Source organism: Muscardinus avellanarius (genome assembly GCF_963383645.1).
Source record: "Muscardinus avellanarius genome assembly, chromosome: 12".
NCBI lineage: Eukaryota > Metazoa > Chordata > Mammalia > Rodentia > Gliridae > Muscardinus > Muscardinus avellanarius.
In genome coordinates, this window is record NC_137798.1 from 81292717 (window position 1) to 81311335 (window position 18619).

Genomic DNA, 18619 nt, shown 5'->3' on the forward strand with positions numbered 1-18619 from the left:
TGACTGGCCCTCATGCTCTTTCTAATTCATCTAGAATCTTCTCCTTGCCCGGGCCTGTGACCTTCACTGAGATGACCTCTTTCTGCATCTCACCAACACTGACATAAGACCTAGGCACTCTTCAAGGCTCCAGGACCCATGCCAGCCATTTCACTCGAGAATGGTGCTTGGTCCTGCAGAAGTGCCGTCAGGGTTTTAGAGGTGGCAGAAGCCGCTGCTCTATGACGAGTATCATCTGGTGCTGGGCACTGAGCTGTGCACATCTCTCCTACCCAAGAATTCATCTGATCCTCACCACTGTCCTGCAAGGCGGACACCCCTGTCCCTCTGGGCCAGGAGAAGGCTGAGGCTCTCAGAGAAATGTGCAGAAGTTTCCATGGCTACCACCCAGTAGAGCAGAGGCCAGCATCCAGTCCAGAGCTTCTTCAACTGGACCACAAGCCATTCCTCCACCTGCCTGCAAGGGGGCCTATCTACCCGGGGGAGCGCCTGTAAGTAAACACTATAGGCTAGACCAGAGGAGTCCCCAAAATCTCTCCAGCACCCCATGCTGGCTTCTGCCCTCTGCTCTGAGTCAGAGAGGCACCCAATTCTGCCCCGCGTGTTTTCTGCACATCAAGCCCTACTCCGAACATTTTACAGGCACTTGCACATGTAACCCACCCAGTGGTGCTATGAAATACATACTGTTCTCATGTCCATTTTCCTGGTGGGAAAATCAAGGGACAAGAGGGTGAAGCAAATTAGTAGGAGAGCTGGGATTGAAACCCAGGCAGTCTGGCCCTAGAATCCGTGCTCTACCATGACACATCTCTAGTAGCACCCTCCTGGGTTCAAATTCTGGCACACCAGCAACACCATGTGATGGCTGTGTGACTTTGGGCAAGCTGTTTAATATCTCTGTATATTAATATTTCCTTCTGTAAAATGCAGGCTATACCGGCATCTCTGTCACAGGGCTACTGCACGCACGAGGGGCTACTGTAGGTACAGCACCTGGAATTGTGTGTGGCAGCTGGGCATGGTGGGCACACTTGTAATCCCAGTACTTGGGAGGCTAAGACAGGAGGATCACAGGTTCATGGCCAGCCTCGGCTACTTAGTAAGATTCTGTTTCAAATATAATAAAATATAGGGCTAGGGGTATAGCTTGGAAGCAGAATGCCACTGGGTTCCATCCCCAGTACTGAAAAAAAAAAAAGAAAAAGAAAGGAAAGAAAGAAGGAAGGGAAAGAAAGAAAGAGAAGGAGGGAAGTAGGGAAAGAAGGAGGGAGGGAAGGAGGCAGGCAGGAAGGAAGAATCGTGTCTGGCACACAGGAGCTGATGTATAAATGCAGATTATTGGTATCATATTTTCTAGTACCTACACTGTATCTCTGGAGTGTCCCCTCCCCTCTTTAAGGCTGTCACTTCATGAGTAATCATCACCCAGGCTGAGATAGGAGGATCATAGGTTCACAGCCTCAGCAACTTAGAGCCCTCAGCAACTAAGTGAGACCCTGTTTCAAAATAAAAAACAAGCCGGCCGTTGTGGCGCATGCTTGAAATCCCAGCGTTCCGAAGGCTGAGACCAGAGGATGATAGTTCATGTACAGCCTCAGCTACTTAGTGAGGTCCTCTGTAGTGAGCCAGCTGAGGCTGGCTTCGAACCTGCGCAATCCTCCTGTCTCAGCCTCCCAAATGCTGGGATTACAAGTGTGTGCCACCAAGCCCAGCTATTTTTTAATTTTAATTTTATTTTATTTTTGATACTGGGGATTGAACCCAGAAGCATTTAACCTCTGAGCTAACCCCCCAGCTCTTTATTTTTTATTTCGAAGCAGGGTCTTGCTAAATTGCTGAGGCTGGCCTTGAGCCTGAAATCCTCCTGTGTTGACTTCAGGTACTGGGATTATAGATGTGCGCCACTATGCCCAGCTGTCTCTTTCATCTTGCATCAAAGAAATTCTTCCCAACTGCCCCCGGCTCCCAGGTTCTCTCTCCTATCCTTCAGAGCCAAGACACTAGGGAGAGCTGGGCATCTGCCACCCACACTTCACCCATGGTCTCCTTAAGCCCCACATCCTGGCTCCTGGCCCCTCTATTCTGCAGCTGCTCCTTTCTGGGGACACCTTTCCAGCCCCATCTTCATCCATCAGCCCAGCACCTGGCCCGATGGTGACCCCAGTCTACAGGTCTCCTTAGGTAACGGGACACAACTTCCTGCGACTGTCCTTCTCCTCCCGGGCTCCCCCTCGACATTAAAGGTCAAGAGCACTTGTCCCAGCATCCCGCCCACTTTCCCTGGAGTCCTCATCCACACCTCCAGCCACCACCCACAAAGAGGACCACACCTCTCATCTCCTGCCCCATCAGTCTGCAGGACCAGACTTGCCCGTTCACCTGCTAACCTGTCATCCACCTCCTTCCACCCCGAGGCCTGTGGCACCTCAGGCCAATGTCCAGAGCAGAACTGGGTGTTTTCCCTCAATACCTGTCAAGCCACTGCATTCACTGAGCACCAAGCTAGTGAATACCCAGGCCTCCTCTCTCCCCCATGGACCTGGTGCCAGGGCCTTGGATGTCTCCTGCTGCCAGCTCTCAGGCACCCCGGGGACCACAGCCCGCTCCTGTTCAGCCCATCACCTATACCCTGGATTGCTGCAATGGACTCCTAGCTGGTTTCCCAACCTTGGTTCTCAATCCCTTCCAACCCAAGCTACATTTGTGTTTGTGTGTGTGTGTGTGTGTGTGTGTGTGTGTGTGTGTGTATGTGGTACTTGGGATAGAACCCAGGGGCTTTTCTACCTACAGGCTATACTCCCAGACCTATTTTATACTTTATTTGGAAACAGGGTCTCACTGAGTTGCTGAGAGCCTCACTAAGTAGCTGAGGCTGGCTCTGAACCTGTGTGATCCTCCTGTCTCAGCCTCTCAAACGCTGGGATTACAAGTGTGTACCACCACACCTGACTTCAGAAAGACCTTTTCAAATGACAGTGCAAATGTACCTCTCCCTGAGCACAGGGGCCCTCAATGGCCCTTCACCATGGACTCTAGGCTCAGTTTAGCTCAGAGGTCCTACTTGCTGGACCTTTTCCTCTTCTCCCCACACTCCAGCCAAACCCAATGAACTCCTTGCCCTTCTGGCAAAACCTAGCCTTCATCTCCAACAGAGGCCCTGTCTCCCTGCTGACCCCCTCCTTTATTTTTAACTATTTATTTATTTATTTATTTATTTATTTATATTGCGGTACTAAGGATAAAACCCAGGGGCATTCTACCTCTGAGCTATACCCCTAGATATATATATATATATATATTTTTTTTTTTTTTCCCCCTGGGTCTGGGGATGGAACCCAGGGGCATTCGATCACCAAGCTACACCCCCTGCCCTATTTTTTATTCTTTATTTTGAAACAGGGTCTCACTGAGTTGCAGAGGGCCTCACTAAATAGCCGAGGCTGTGTGTAAACCACGATCCTCCTGTTTTAGCCTCCCAAATGCTGGGATTATAAGAAGGCGCCACCATGCCCAGCTAAGACCCCTCCTTCCCAGGCCACCTCTGGAAAAGGTCTTCCTTGATACCCATCTGTGCTCCTGTGGCCCTGCGGTCATAGCACTTATCACCAGTGCTTTCTGAGGTCATGGCGGCAGGGGAGAGCCCAGCCAAGCAAGAGTAAGGGTGGCGAGAGTAGTAATGTACACTGCAAGCCCAGGAGCCTGGGTCCTGCAGACCATTAGCACACTTGTCCAAAGTTCACAGCAGAGCAGGATTTACACCCATGTATCACCCAATACCAGGCACACGTTGGACGAGTACGAGTTTTCATGGAGGCATCCACCCTGGAAAGACCAAGGAGCAAGAGCTCAGGCAGAAGCAGCCACCTGCGCTGTGTTTGCTGAGCCTGCTCCAGGTGGGGCAGCCTCTGTTTCCAAGGAAACAAGGAAACAGGTTAAGGGCTCTGGGCCCTTAACCTGGGGAAGAGGCACTGGCAGCTGTGAACAGCAGATGAAGGGATTAGGGGGCTGCAGGCTGGGACTCAGATGGCTCTCAGAGAGGTTGTCAGCATCTGAGGTTCTCAGATGGCTTGACCCAGTCCATGCAGAGAAGAAAAAAAAAAAAGATAAAATGGAGGCAGAAGTTGTCAAAGATGGCTTCCCAGTCTCCTGCCCTGAGGTGCTGCAGATGAGGCCAAGGTGGCCTCATCTTGGGGGTGGCCTCATCAAGGGGGCCTAGCCCCTAGCTAGGGGCTCCCGAGTGGGGGGTACCCACTCACCCTGCTTCCCCCAAGTAGGCCTGGTGAGGCAGAGGGCTCTTGGCAGCTCCCACTTTGGGATTTCCAGCCACCCCATCCCTTTTCTGTTCCTCACTTTAAAAAGTTCCCAGCAAGCAGGGCGTGGTGGCGCATGCTTGCAATCCCATCCCATGGGAGGCAGAGACAGGAGGATCGCGCAGGTTCCAAGCCAGCCGCGATGGCTTAAGAGACCCTGTTTCAAAAAAAAAAAAAAAACAAAAATAGGTCTGGGAGTGTAGCCCGGATATAGAAGGGCTTCCAGGAACCCCAGTACCACCCAAAAAAAAAAAAAAAAAAAAAAGCCGGGCATGGTGGCGCACACTTGTAATCCCCACGCTTGGGAGGCTGAGACAGGAGGATCGCACGGGTTCGAAGCCAGCCTCAGATGCTTAGTGAGGCTCTCAGCAACTTAGTGAGACCCTGTTTCCAAATAAAAATATATTTTTAAAAAAAAGGTCTGGGAGTATAGCCCGGAGGTAGAAAGCCTCTGGGTTCCACCCCCAGTACCACCAAAAAAAAAAAAAAAAAAAAAAAAGTTCCCAGCGGTCTGGTTTCCAGCCTTGAAACTATTCTCCCTCCAAAAGGTTCCCACCAGAGCCAGCATGCTGACAACACCCTAAGTCAGGGATCATTTGCCACCAGCCCCAACCAAATCCAAGACCAACAGAGTCCTGCAGGCCCCAGCTTCAGGCAGACAAGGGGGAGGGGAGCTGTGGGAGGTGGTCACAGGACCGTGACCGGCTGGGCTGAGACCCAGGGACACAGAGTTCATTCCTTCAAGTCCAGGAGGCCCCGCATTCCAGCGCTGCCTCTCCCAGGGAGCTGGCTTTCAGTGCTCAGGTGCCCACAGCCTCCCAAACCTGTTTCCAGATGCAACAGACCTAGGGTGACAGCCCCTTCAGAGCCAGGAGCCGTTGCCAGACTTCAAGTATTTACTCTTCCCCCCCACAAAACAGCAGAATGGGTGGTGGTGGAAAGGGCAGGGGTCGGAAGATGCAAACCTCTCCAGACCAGTGCAAGGGATGTGTGGCTCTGAGCCTCGGCTGCCTCATTTGCAACAGGGGCCAGCCGGGCGTGGTGGCGCACGCTTGTAATCCCAGTATTTGGGAGGCTGAGACCAGAGGATCGCGGTTCACGGACAGCCTCAGCTACTTAGTAAGGCCCTCTGCAATTCAATGAGACCCTATTTCAAAATAAAGAATAAAAAATTGGGCAGGAGGTGTAGCTCAGAGGTCAAATGCCTCTGGGGTTCTATCCCCAAACCCGCAAAAAACCCCACAAAAAAACCAGGGGCAATAATCACACCTATTATGGGTATTTTCCTGTCAAAGGAGAGTAACAGCCACAGCCAGCCTCAGAGATCCGCCATCAGAATGGGGAAACAGTGAGATCTGGGGTTGACGGTCGTCATTTCCCTCTCTCCCTTGCCCTTGACTATGTGGGTGCACAGGATGTGCCCAAGGACACGAGCCTCGCTCAAGGGTGTGTGAAGGACACAAACTAACCCTTGGTTCTGTCGGGAGACATTCGGCTGACCTTCAAGTCAGCACACCCCACAGCCAGTCTGGGATCTCACGCAAGTCCAGGTCTTTGCCCTGGACCTTTCTTCTTATCTCTGGCTTGTCCTAAGATTTTCCCCCAGGGGATCTATGCTTCTTTGTGCATCAAACCCAGAACAACTGCTCTGCTCACTGAAGTACAAAAGAGTTGGGGTAGGAAAGAGCCAACTTACTATTTTTTGTGTGTGTATATGTGTGTGTGTGGTGCCGGGAATTGAACCTAGGGGTATTCTACCTTCAAGCTATACCCCAGCCCTTTTTAAATTTTATTTATTTATTTATTTATTTATTTATTTATTTATTTATTTATTTATTTGTGGTACTGGGGTTCCTGGAAGCCCTTCTACCTCCGGGCTACACTCCCAGACCTATTTTTACATTTTTTTTAAATTTGGAAACAGGGTGTCCTATGCCAGCGCATGCGGCTGGTTTTGAACCTGCGCGATCCTCCTGTCTCTGCCTCCCAAGTGCCGCAGGGATTACAAGCGTGCGCCACCACACCCGGCATTAAATTTATTTTTTTACTTTTTGCAGTACTGGGGATTGAATTCTGGGGCATTCTACCTCCAAGCTACACCCCCAGCCCTATTTTTTAAGTTGCTAAGGCTGGCCTTGAACCTGCAATCCTCCTATCTGTGCCTCCCAAGTACTGGGATTAAAAATCACCACACCCAGCTCTGTAATTTTTTTTTCAGTACTAGGGATTGAATTCAGGGGTATTCTACCTCTGAGCTATATACCCCCAGACCTTTGTTTGTTTTTGTTTTTCAAACAGGGTCTCATTAGGTTGCTGAAAATCTCACTACTTGCTGAGGCTATCCTCAAATCTGTGGTCCTCCTATCTCAGCCTCGCAAGTACTAGGATTACAAGTCTGTACCATCACACCCACTTATTCCTTTTTAAAAATTAAAATACTAAAGCCGGGCGTGGTGGCGCACACTTGTAATCCCAGCATCTGGGAAGCTGAGACCGGAGGATCGCGGTTTGCGGACAGCCTCAGCTACTTAGTGAGGCCCTCCACAACTCAGTGAGACCCTGTTTCAAAATAAAGAATAAAAAATAGGGCAGGGGCTGTAGCTCAGAGGTCAAATGCCCCTAGGTTTCATCCCCAGACCCACAAGAAAATTAAAAATTAAAAACTAAAATTAAAATACTCAGCTGGGCCTGGTGGCGCACACTTGTAATCCCAGCATTTGGGAGGCTGAGACCAGAGGATCGCGGTTTGCGGACAGCCTCAGCTACTTAGTGAGGCCTTCTGCAACTCAGTGAGACCCTGTTTCAAAATAAAGAATACAAAAATAGGGCAGGGGGTATAGCTCGGAGGTTGAATGCCCCTGAGTTTGATCCCCAGACCTGCAAAAAAAAAAAAAAATTAAAATACTCCTGGGCTAGAGAGATGGTGAAGGGCTTTGCTCCAGGTGCTAAGATATTTGAACTCTATCTTACAGGGAACTAAGAACTGAAGGAGGTTTCTAAGCAGGGGTATAGCAAGCTCAGATGGAAGAGGACTGACTACTTCAGAGCCTTGACTGAAAATGGGCAGAGACCAAAGCCAGCAGACCAGCATGGGGGCTGGGACATATCTCTCCAGTCTCACCTGTTACGGACTGGGAGAATATGGTTTGAGGAAACTGGTCCCCGGGAACCCCTGCAAGGGTTCCGGACACACTTTCCCCCAACCCATAACAAAATCCAAAAATGACCAAAAACAGAAATAAACCGCGGGTTCTTGTCCTAAGCTAAGATAAATATGCATAGCTTGAACAGTTGCTGAAGATTTAAAGAAGTTTATTAGAAAGATAGAAATACAGAAAATAGAAATACAGCTCCATACCAGACTGGCATGGAGGGGTGACTTGAAATGAATATACCAAAGGGATCACACGTGGACTCAGCCTTTTATACCCATGACCTCCATCTTGTTTACGTGACTCTGACTAGTGAACAAACGTCCCTGTAATGTACCTCCCTCAGCAAGGTGTGGCAGGGCGTCTCCTTTCATGAAGGTCGACCCATCCTACCATTTTAGCTAGCTTATCCAATCATGTAGACCTGTCTTTAGATAAAGGCCTAGTTCTCAACTAAGATCTGTCTTTAGATAGAGACAGGCCTAGTTCTCCTCTCCTATTGACTGGTTAATTGCTTTTAGCTAGGTTAATTTACATTGGAATAGTTGCCTGCTTTTAGGCAGAAACCAAGTCCTTGCACAGATTTGCCCTTCACCCAATTTTTGAAATATATTAATAATCAGAGCTTTCTCAAATCTTCCTAGGCCATTCCCAATACTGGTACATCACCTAATGCGGGAACCCACAATCACTGCTCTGCAATAGAGGTATGCTTTCCTGGACCAGCCCAACACCAGTCCACAGACTGTCCTCCCTAGTGGCTGCACACCTGGGGGCCCCAATGAGACAGGACAACCACGTACCGCACAAGAGTTCACTGACCACTGTTTTTCTTTTCTTTTTTTATTTTTGGTGGTACTGGGGGTGGAACCCAGAGGCTTTCTACCTCTGGGCTATACTCCCAGACCTATTTTATATTTTATTTGGAAACAGGGTCTCACTAAGTTGCTGAGAGCCTCACTAAGTAGCTGAGGCTAGCTTCGAACCTGTGCAATCATCCTGCTCAGCCTCCCAAGCGCAGGGATTACAAGCATGCACCACCACGCCCGGCTGACCACTGTTTTTCTAAAACAAGCAAGACTGGCAGTAAAGCCACTGGCTGGTGGTGCTGATGTTCCCTGTGGGATCAACATACATTAGATCCTCAGGCCATAGTCTCTTTCTGCCCAGCTGTTTCATCAAAGCAGAGACGAGGTGGCTCACACTTTGAGGGGAGAAGACGGGGAGAGAGACGTCAGAGGAACAGCCTCACTCCAGATCTCACTATTATGCAGACAGCACCACTGTGTAACCTGTGACCACAGAAATGGCTCCCCTGGAGTGTGTGTGTGTGTGTGTGTGTGTGTGTGTGTGTGTGTGTAACTGGGGATTGAACCCAGGGACATTCTACCTCTAAGCTATACCCCCAGGCCTATTTTTTATTCTTTATTTTGAAACAGGGTCTCACTGAGTTGCAAAGGACCTCACTAAGTAGTAGCTGAGACTGTCTGCAAACCATGACCATCCTATCTCAGCCTCCCAAATGTTGAGATTACAAGCCTGTGCCACCACGCCCAGCTCTGGGCTTCCTGAAGGGATCCAGCTAACTGCTTCCCTGTCGCTGGTGAGGCTCACACTGACATCCAGGAAGATACAGAGAGGGTCATGACTGGGGCTCATGCTATGAGCTCTGCATTCCTGAGCCCTGGGTCAAAAGTCCCAAGCCTTAGCCAGGCATGGTGGCACACGCCTGTCATCTCAGTACTTGGAAGGCTAAGACAGGATCACAGATTCCAGGCCATCCTCAGCAACTTATGAGACCTTCAGCAATGTAGTAAGATCGTGTTTTGATATAAAAATGGCAAAGTTAGGCGTGGTGGCACAAGCTTGTAATCCCAGCATTTAGGAGGCTGAGACAAGAGGATCATGGATTCACAGACAGCCTCAGCTACTTAGTGAGGCCCTTGGAACTCTATGAGACCCTGTTTCAAAATAAAAAAAATAAGCCAGACGTGGTGGCACACGATTGTAATCCCAGCATTTGGGAGGCTGAGACAGGAGGATCGCGCAGGTTCAAAGCCAGCCTCAGCTACTTAGTGTGGCCCTTTGGAACTCAGTGAGAACCTGTTTCAAAAAAAAGAATAAAAATCCAGGTGTACCCAGGCATGGTGGCGCATGCTTGTAACCCCAGCATTCATGAGGCTGAGACCAGAGGATCGCAGTTCGTGGCCAGCCTCAGCTACTTAGTGAGGCCCTCTGCAATTTAGTAGGACCCTGTTTCAAAATAAAGAATAAAAACAAAATAGGGCCGGGGATGTAGCTCGGAGGTAGAATGCCCCCGGGTTCCACCCCCAGTACTGCAAAAAAAAATAATAATAATAACTAGAAAATAAATAAAATAGGGCTGGGGTATAGCTCAGAGGTAGAATAGCCCTGGGTTCCATCCCCAATACAAAAAAAGAAAAGAAAAGAAAAGGCTGGCAGTATATTTTGGAGGTAGAATGCCCCTGGGTTCAATCCTCAATTAGTACTCCCCCAAAGAAAAAAAAGTTCCTTTGTAGGGAGGAACCTTGGAGTCTGGAAAGAGTATGTGCTCTGGGGTGGCCTGGGCTTGAACCACAGGGGTCTGGATGGTCTTGGGTATTTAGTCTTTCTGGGCCTGGTTGGCCTTTGTATAAAACAGGGCCATCGCCAGGCATGGTGGCCCACGCTTGTAATCCTCGCACTTGGGAGGCTGAGACAGGAGGATCGCATGGGTTCGAAGCCAGCCTCAGCTACTTAGTGAGGCTCTCAGCAACCTAGTGAGACCCTGTTTCCAAATTAAAAAAAAAAAAAAAAAGGTCTGGGAGTATAGCTCAGAGATAGAAAGTCTCTGGGTTCCACCCCCAGTACCACCAAAAAATAAAAAAATAAATAAAACAGGGCCATCATTCCTTCCCTGCAGGCTGACCTGAAGGTCGGGTGGCACAGTGTGCATCTCTACCTTGCTAGCATGCAACACCTGGCGCATCACTAGATCCCTTCGGTTCCGTCCTCCACAGTGGGAGAGAGACAGGCAGGCGGGGATGGTTGATGAGAGGTGGAGAAGCAAGTTCTGGGGATGTGGAAGCATCCTCGGCCGGTCCCCTGCCCGCTTTCTAGGTCCAGTTACTTCTGGTTGGTTTTGTAAGTCAACTGTTTATCTGTCTTTAAACTGTCAAAAACTCCCAATCAGCAAAGGTAGAGGAAGTAAAAAGGTTTACAGACCAAAATCTAAGAAAAGACTCTACCATGCCAGGTGTGCCTGTGCATGTCTGTAATCCCGGTACTTGGGAGGCTGAAACAGCATGATTGCAGGTTCAAGACCAGCCTCAGTAACTTAGTGAGACCCTGTTTCAACATAAACAATAAAAAGGGTTAGGAATATATATAGCTTGTAGGTAGAACATTCTTGGGTTCAGTACCCAGTACCAAAAAATAAAAAGAAATTTTAAAAAGGTAAACAATGTGTATACTCTATGGGTACCTGTTACTTTCTTGGGGAAGACCCATAATTTGTATTATAGTTTTTTTTTTTTTTTTTTTTTGCGGGTCTGGGGATAGAACCCAGGGGCATTCGACCTCCAAGCTATACCCCCTGCTCTATTTTTTATTCTTTATTTTGAAACAGGGCCTCACTAAGTAGCTGAGGCTGTCTGTGAACCACAATCATCTGGTCTCAGCCTCCCGAATGCTGGGATTACAAGCGTGCACCACCTTGCCCGGCTTGTATTATGTTTTTTTTTTTTTTTTCTTTTAAGTACCTCTTACCCCCAGAAAGGTTTAAAAAACATTCTATATTCAGGATCATTCCCATTCTCAACTTCCTTTACTTGGTGAAGTGCACAAGAAAATGTAAGTGAATTTGAATTACATCAGCCAATCGGGGCTGGAGGCATGTGAAAATCTACCAGCCCTCTTCCCATGTAGGCCAGGATGTGGTACTCTGTCCTTGCAGTGAATAGCACACCACTGAGCTGTTTCCAGAGCTCAAGGTCAAGAAATGACCCCCTTCAGCCCATTCTCTCAAAGCTGTTGAACTAAATCTTCATTGCCCTACCCTTAAGCCCACTTAAAAAAAAAACACCTAGCTTGGGTTAAACACTCAAGTGAAACATATAAATAAATGCGCATAGATTTTTAAAATTGGCCAGTTTGAACTGGCCTCCTGGCTTACTTCTTTAATCCCAGTACTTGGGAGACTGAGATAGGAAAATCAAAAGTTCCAGGCCAGCCTCTGCAATTTAATGAGACCCTGTTTCAAAAAATAAAATAAAATAGCGTTGGGGGTGCAGCTCCAAGGTGGAATTCCCCTATGTTCCATTTCTAGTATCATAAATAAGATAAAGTTGGTCACAGCCAGGCATGGTGGCATACATCTGTAACCCCAATATTTGGGAGGGTGAAGAAGGGGGATCACAGGTTTGAGGACAACCTCAGCAATATAGGAAGGCTCTCAGCAATCTAGCAAGACCCTGTTTCAAAATAAAAAGGGAGCCGATCGTGGTGGCGCACGCTTGTAATCCCAGCATTCGGGAGGCTGAGACCGGAGGATCACAGTTCGTAGACAGCCTCAGCTACTTAGTGAAGCCCTCTGCAACTTAGTGAGACCCTGTTTCAAAATAAAAAATAAAAAATAGGCCAGGGGGTGTAGCTCGGAGGTCGAATGCCTCTGGGTTCCATCTCCAGAGCTGCAAAAAATAAATAAATAAATAAATAAATAAATAAATAAAAAAGGTCAGCCAGGCATGGTGGCACACACTTTGTAATCCCAGTACTTGGGAGGCTGAGACTGGAGGATCACAGTTCACAGCCAATCTCAGCTACTTACTGAGGCCTTCTACAAACTAGTTGAGTCCTTGTTTCAAAGTAAGGAATAAAAAATAGAGCTGGGAGTGTAGCTCGGAGGTAGAATGCCCCTGGGTTCCATTCCCAGTACCACAAAAATAAATAAATAAAATAAATAAGCCGGGCGTGGTGGCACACGCTTGTAATCCCCGCGCTTAGGAGGCAGAGACAGGAGGATCACACAGGTTCAAAGCCAGCCACGCTGGTTTAAGAGACCCTGTTTCCAAATAAAAATATAAAATTGGTCTGGGAGTGTAGCTCAAAGGTAGAAGGGTTTCCAGGAACCCCAGTACCACCAAAAATAAATAAATAAATAAATAAATAAATAAATAAATAGGACTCGAGGGTGAGCTTGGAGGTAGAATGCCCCTGGGTTCAATACCCAGTAACAGGCGCGCGCGCGCGCGCGCACACACACACACACACACACACACACACACACACACACACACACTTGGCCAGGTTGGCTCCGAGAGGGAAATGAGGAGGGGTAAGGAGACCCCGGGTGACATGGAGACCTGGGTCTGATACTCTGAAACCCACAAGAATCCTCCTGTGCTAGGAAGAAAAATGCTTCCCAGGCATGCCAGGTGGAAGAACCTACCTGAGGGTCAAATCAGGGCTGGTGAAGGCACAGACTATCAGATGGATGGGCCTCCTTGGGAAGAGAGAGGAACCTGGCTCCAAATAAGTAAGAGAGCCGCCATTCAACAAAGGGCCCCTGGCTATGGAAACTTTAATTACCTGCCCCATTATAATTCACTCTCAGCAAGTGACCCACCCAACCCACTTTCTCCCTACGGCTTGGTTTGGTTCTCTCCTCCTTTCCCCCAAGTGAGGTATGGCTTCCCCAGTGAAACCAAACCGGGGCTTCCTGGCTGCACGCATTATTACAACTAGGCTTTTCCTGCTAATAATACCACCTGGCAATACCAAGGTGAAGAAAACTACATGGTGTCAGTTCTTAATGACAGCCCCCCAACCCCCACCATACCTGCGTGCAGTAGTAATCAAGGGTCTTATAATCCTAAAAGTTCCTGAACACAATGCCATTATGTTGCAGGCTAGAGCCCCAGTGCACAGAGACAGCTCCAAGGTGGAGCCACCAGACGCGCCTCCCGAGCCCCACACCTGGACAGGTAACCCAGACAGACATCCAAGTCCCTAAGGGCTCCTTCCGTCAGTGCCTAGATCCCACTTGCGCCAGGACGGGCTCTGTCCGTATCCTCTGACTGCTCAGCTTTACTCGTTTTAAGTGTGTGCACTGGGAGTGGGGGTTGGGAGAGCCTTAGAGGATCTTCCAGGCGAAACATGCTCGGTTTTTATTAATGAGCTTATGAGAAAAGCCAACCCAGACCTTTAAGTGAAATGTGTGATTGGTAGCCGGCGAGGATGGGTTTTAGAATTAACTCTTCCTACAGTCTGCTATGCATTATCACCCCCAAGTTAATTACCCCTGAGGATGAAAATAGGTTTCATGACTCATAAGCACCAATACAACACTTGACAGCAGATGAAAATACAAGGACACACTTGCAGGAAGCTGACAGGAATATCTATTTATACGTGGGGAGTTCCTTAAAGAGGTGAGACAGGCACCTCCCATGTGCCAGGATTAAGAGACTGCAGCAGATCCATCAATATCGCCAGGTTATCCACACCCCCAAACACACACGTGCTCACACAGTCCTGATTTCCACCATCAATAATGGCGGTGGCAAGAGCAGGAACAGAAACTAAAAGGGTGTTATTAGCAGCAAGTCCCAACACCAGCCCGATCTCCACACGGGTGTTCTGGGCTAACCGGTGATTTCCTTCCCCCAACGTGCCTGCGCCCGTACCCGGGTCCCGGCGCCCCCGCTCCTTCGCAGTGGGGCGGGGGCGCCAAGTTTCTCCCGGTCTTCCTCCAGCCGCGGCGGGACCGTCCGCGCCCAGCACGCCCCGCCCAGGAATGGGGTGTGGCCAGGAATGTGTTTCAGATAGGATTGTCCCGTTTTGTTTTGCTTTCTTGGTCCAGTTTTCTACTCCACTGGCATTTGCCTCCCAGGAAAGTACAAGGTTCAAACCCCGATCGTTTGCCGTCCGCTCTCAGCCCCGAGGCTCAGAGCTCCGAAGGCCTTCGCAGTCTCGGCCGGTCGCCATGGGTTTTATTTGGTGCCAGAACTAACCTTGGCTTCTGGAAGCGGGTTTAGGTCTTTCACCCCTACCCGCGGTCCCCATCTCCCCCAATCCCACTCTGTTCGGCCTTTTGAAATTCTGATTAAGAGGGAGAGCGCTCGTAATGGTGCGGTGAGGCCCGCCTTTGCGCGCATCCACTGGAAGCGGAGTCTGTGCGCTGGCTTCCCGGGGGCCCGCACCCCTCCCGGCCCCGCCAGCCGGCTTCCCGCGCCCTCACATTTCTGCCTTAAACGTACAGTAACTGAGTTGTGATGTATCTAAGCGGCCAAGCACCCCGGCTTTTTTCTGGAACCCCTCTCCCCTGGTCAAGTCACACGGGCCGTGGGTATCAGCATATAGACTCATGGCCCCAGGGCCAGGCACCAGAAAGCATTCCTGACGATGACATTCGCAGCTGGGCCCCATTTCCGGGGGAAAATAAGAGAGTAAACCGAGATCGCTTAGTCAGCAACTGTCTCCTCCCCCAGAGGTGAATGTAAATAGCCTGGTGTGGAGGGGGAGGGCAGCCGGCGCGCACGACCTCCCCCCAGGCCAGCTCCAGGGCTCCGGGAGGGGCTGGGTTCCGGTTCTCCGCGGGAGGTGGGGAGGGTGTGCCCTACCGAGGGGTTGCGCGGCCTTAGCCCTATAAAGACAAACTTGCTGACGAGGGGCAGAATTAATATCAATTGAATTTATTACAAGTTACTAAGCTCCAAGGCACATTACAGTGTTCTGTTAACTACAGAAATGTATAAAGGACAAACAGAGCAGATTCTCCATGTCTAGCATTTCGCTCTACGGTTCAAAAGCATCCGTGCATCAATAAAGCAAAAACAAAACAACACGTGAAGATCCAACACATTCGGGTCAGTAGAAACAAACCAAAACATCTTCCCCTCACGAACTTGCAACAGAAAACACCCCCGCCCTCCCCCCAACACCCCCCTTTCCATTTTAAAAACAAAACAGGGAAACAAAAACAAAACAGAACCGAACAAAATAAAGTGAAGACTTCAACACTCGGGGCTGTTTAGAAAGAAGCTTTCACCATTTTATATAGCATCATTATTATTATTATTTTTTTTTTTTAGGCAGCAACACTGGCCTTGGCAAAAAACAAAAAGTCTTTTTCTTGTGTGTGTGTGTGTGTGTGTGTGTGTGTGTGTGTTTCCTTTCAGAGTGCGTAACATTTACAAAAATACACACCAGCAGCAGTCGTTGCTAAGGGCTATTAATTCTGTACCTAGGCAAACATTCTGCCACCAAATAAATGCTAATATGATGCAAATGACCCAACCAATATTATACTGCGTAACACAAACCGCTTATCCTTCAAATGAAGAAGTTACATACCTTTGTTTCAAAATATAGAAACATACGACGAAAATAATGTCTATACATAAGACTAACTTTTTGCAGTTTGTTATATTCACAATTCTACATCTTGGGGGGAGCCAGGGCAGGGTGGGTGGAGGCGGGCGGGGGGAGGGGCCCTCTGGACTGGAGAGGAGCTGGTCTAGGCAGAGGAAGGGGCTGCCCTGTGGTTCAAGGGTCCCTCTCCTTTTTCACTTTAACATCCCCAGCTAAGATAGTTGCGATTTCGCCCTGCATGAAGGCCCAAGGTACATTCGACCCAACTAGGGGGCATTTCTCTCCGCTGGGGCAATACACCTCGCCAGTGGCCCCCTGGGCCTTGATACTCTCTCTAGAGCAAGGGAAGCAGAATTTGTGGCTGGGGACAGATGGGCACTGAACGAAATGCGTGTCCTCCAAACGTTCGTGGCAAATGGTACAGCAGAGGGGTCCGCTGTTGGCCATGGGCGAATCCGGAATGTTTTGGGGGTGCACTTGGTCCATGCCCGGGTGGGCGCTTGGCGGCGGGGGCGCCACCTGTAAGTTCAGGTCCCCGTTACGTGATGCCAAGCGGCGCTGCCCGGGCACCGAGGCAGGCGACACCGGGCTGCTACTGTTGCGTCTGGCAGACGCGGTGGTAGAGTGCACCGAACTGCCATCCTTGGGCGAGTGCGCCGTGCCCAGAGTGTCTGCTACTGACATGAGGGCGGCCATGGGGGACGGCCCGTTCTGAGGGGCGGACTCCGGCGGGGTGGTCCGGTTGGAATGGGGTCCCAGGGGTGGGGGCGGCGGGGGCGGCGGCCCCCCGGCCGTGTGCCCCGGCGTCGCAAAGCCCCCGGCGGACATGGTGAGCTTCAGCGCCTCGCTCTGATTTGCCATCCACTGCTGCCTCTGCTGCTCCTCACCCAGCTTCAGCGCGCCCTCGGCCGAGTCCGGGGGCTCGGGGGACGCCTTCCTCTTGCGCAGGCTGGAGGCTGTGCCCCGGCCGGAGGGCGCGGCGGCCGGCAAGGCCCCGGTGCCCGGCGGTGCGCTGGGGGCGCGGCTGAGGCTCACTAGAGCCGTGGGCAGCATGGGGCAGCTGGCGTCCAGGTAGGGCTGGGGCAGCATGTCCGCGCCGGGCACGCCCTCCTTGAAGAAGCGCACCGCCTCGGGCAGCAGGTCCCCGAGCAGGCGCCAGTCCCCAGAGCCGTGCTTCTTCTCGTACTCGAGATACTTGAAGCCAGAGGAGAGACCCCGGCCGAAGTCCTTCATGCAGTCCTGGTACATCTGCTTGGCCACACCGGACGCGCTGGAGTAGACGTTGCCCGAGCCCGTGGGGTACTCAATGAACAGCTTCAGCTCGTAGTCCATGCCGGGCTTGGAGACGGCGTCGAAAGCGAAGACGCGGCCCAGCAGCGAGTGGTCCTTCTTGAAGCGCACCTCGTAGGGCGTGCAGCCGGCCAGCGTGAGCAGCGTGTCGCGGACCATCTTGGGCTTGCTGGCCCACTCCTCGGCGCGGTTGCGCAGGCTTTCGCTCAGCTCCGCCAGGGCCTCGGCGTTGCGCTGCTTCTCCTTGAGCTCGCGCTCCTGGTCCGTGCTGGAGACCGAGCCGGGCCTCTTGCCGCCAGCACCCACGCCCACCTCCGCCACAGACGACGAGGTCGAAGACGCCGCGGAGGACGCCGCGGCCGCCACTCCCGGGGCGCCCCCGAGACAGGCGGGGCCCCCGGGAGCCCCGGGCGGCGCGGGCGTGGGGGGCCCGCGGCTACCCAGCCCGTGGGGCGGGGGCGGCGGCAGCACCGCGGCGCTGGCCGGGCCGTTGAGCAGCGTCTGCGGCAGCAGATTGGGGGGCACGGCGAGCTGGGGGCCCCCGCCACCCCCGGGGTTGGGCAGCCCGGTCACCAGCCCACCGTGCGTCCCGCGCCGAGCCGCCACCGACGCCGCCGCGGAAGACGAGTTGGGGCTCTGGCGGTTCAGCTCCGGGGGCCCCTCCTCGGGCGCGGGCTTGGGGAAGCCGTTGGGACCCCCCAGGCCGTTGGGCAGCCGCGTGGTGTGGCTGCCGCCCCCCAGGCTCACCGGTGGCGCCGGGTACTCGAAGCGGCTGCGCTGCTCCACGGCGGCCGCGGCGGCGGCGGCGGCGGCCGCGCTCAGGCCGTAGCGCTCCAGGCCGGACGGGGCCGCCAGCACCGCAGCCTTGCTGGAGCCGTCGACGTGGTTGAGCTGCTGCTGCTGCTGCTGCTGCTGCTGCTGCTGCTGTTGCTGCTGCTGCTGCTGCTGCTGCTGCTGCGCGGCGGCGGCGGCGGCGGCGGCGGCTTCCTTGGCGGACAGGGCCACCGTCTTGACCCCGACGGGCGGCGGCGGCCCCGGGGAGCGGCCGTCCTGGAAGCAGCCGTGCGCCCGCTTGAGCTGACGCGCGGTCTCGATCACGAACTCTATGCGATCGGCGCCCTCGTAGTTGACGCAACCGCGGCACACCGGTTCGGAAAAGTCCCAGATCATGGCCCAGGGCATACGGGGCAGGTCGCACAGGTAGCAAGACTGTCTCCGGGACGAGGACACCTGCGCCGCCGACATGATGCCAGCCCTGGGGAAGGTAGGCCCCCGCCCGGGCGCTCTCCGCGGCGCCTTCTCCTCCGGGAGGACTGACGGGCTGGGGAGGGAGTCCGGCTGCGGGGGAGGGAGGAGGGGGGGCGAGAAAGTTCTGCCCCAGGGGCTGGAGGGAGCGCGAGTCTTCACCGCCGGCACTGCGCCTCTCCGCGGGGGCTCCACCGCCCGGGCGGCGCACGGGTTCCGCTGGCTCCTCGCCCCCACCTCCTACTG

At 52.1% G+C, this 18619-nt stretch overlaps 1 protein-coding gene across 1 annotated transcript; it reads right to left on the minus strand.

Annotated features, from left to right (window-relative positions):
- Positions 1 to 16012: 16012 nt before the first annotated feature.
- On the minus strand, positions 16013 to 18373 carry IRF2BPL (interferon regulatory factor 2 binding protein like; the record flags this gene model as incomplete). The annotated part of the gene is made up of 1 exon (XM_080707339.1): positions 16013 to 18373. One exon carries the CDS (start codon positions 18371 to 18373, stop codon positions 16013 to 16015), a length of 2361 nt encoding a protein of 786 aa, XP_080563465.1.
- Between the last annotated feature and the right edge of the window lie 246 nt (positions 18374 to 18619).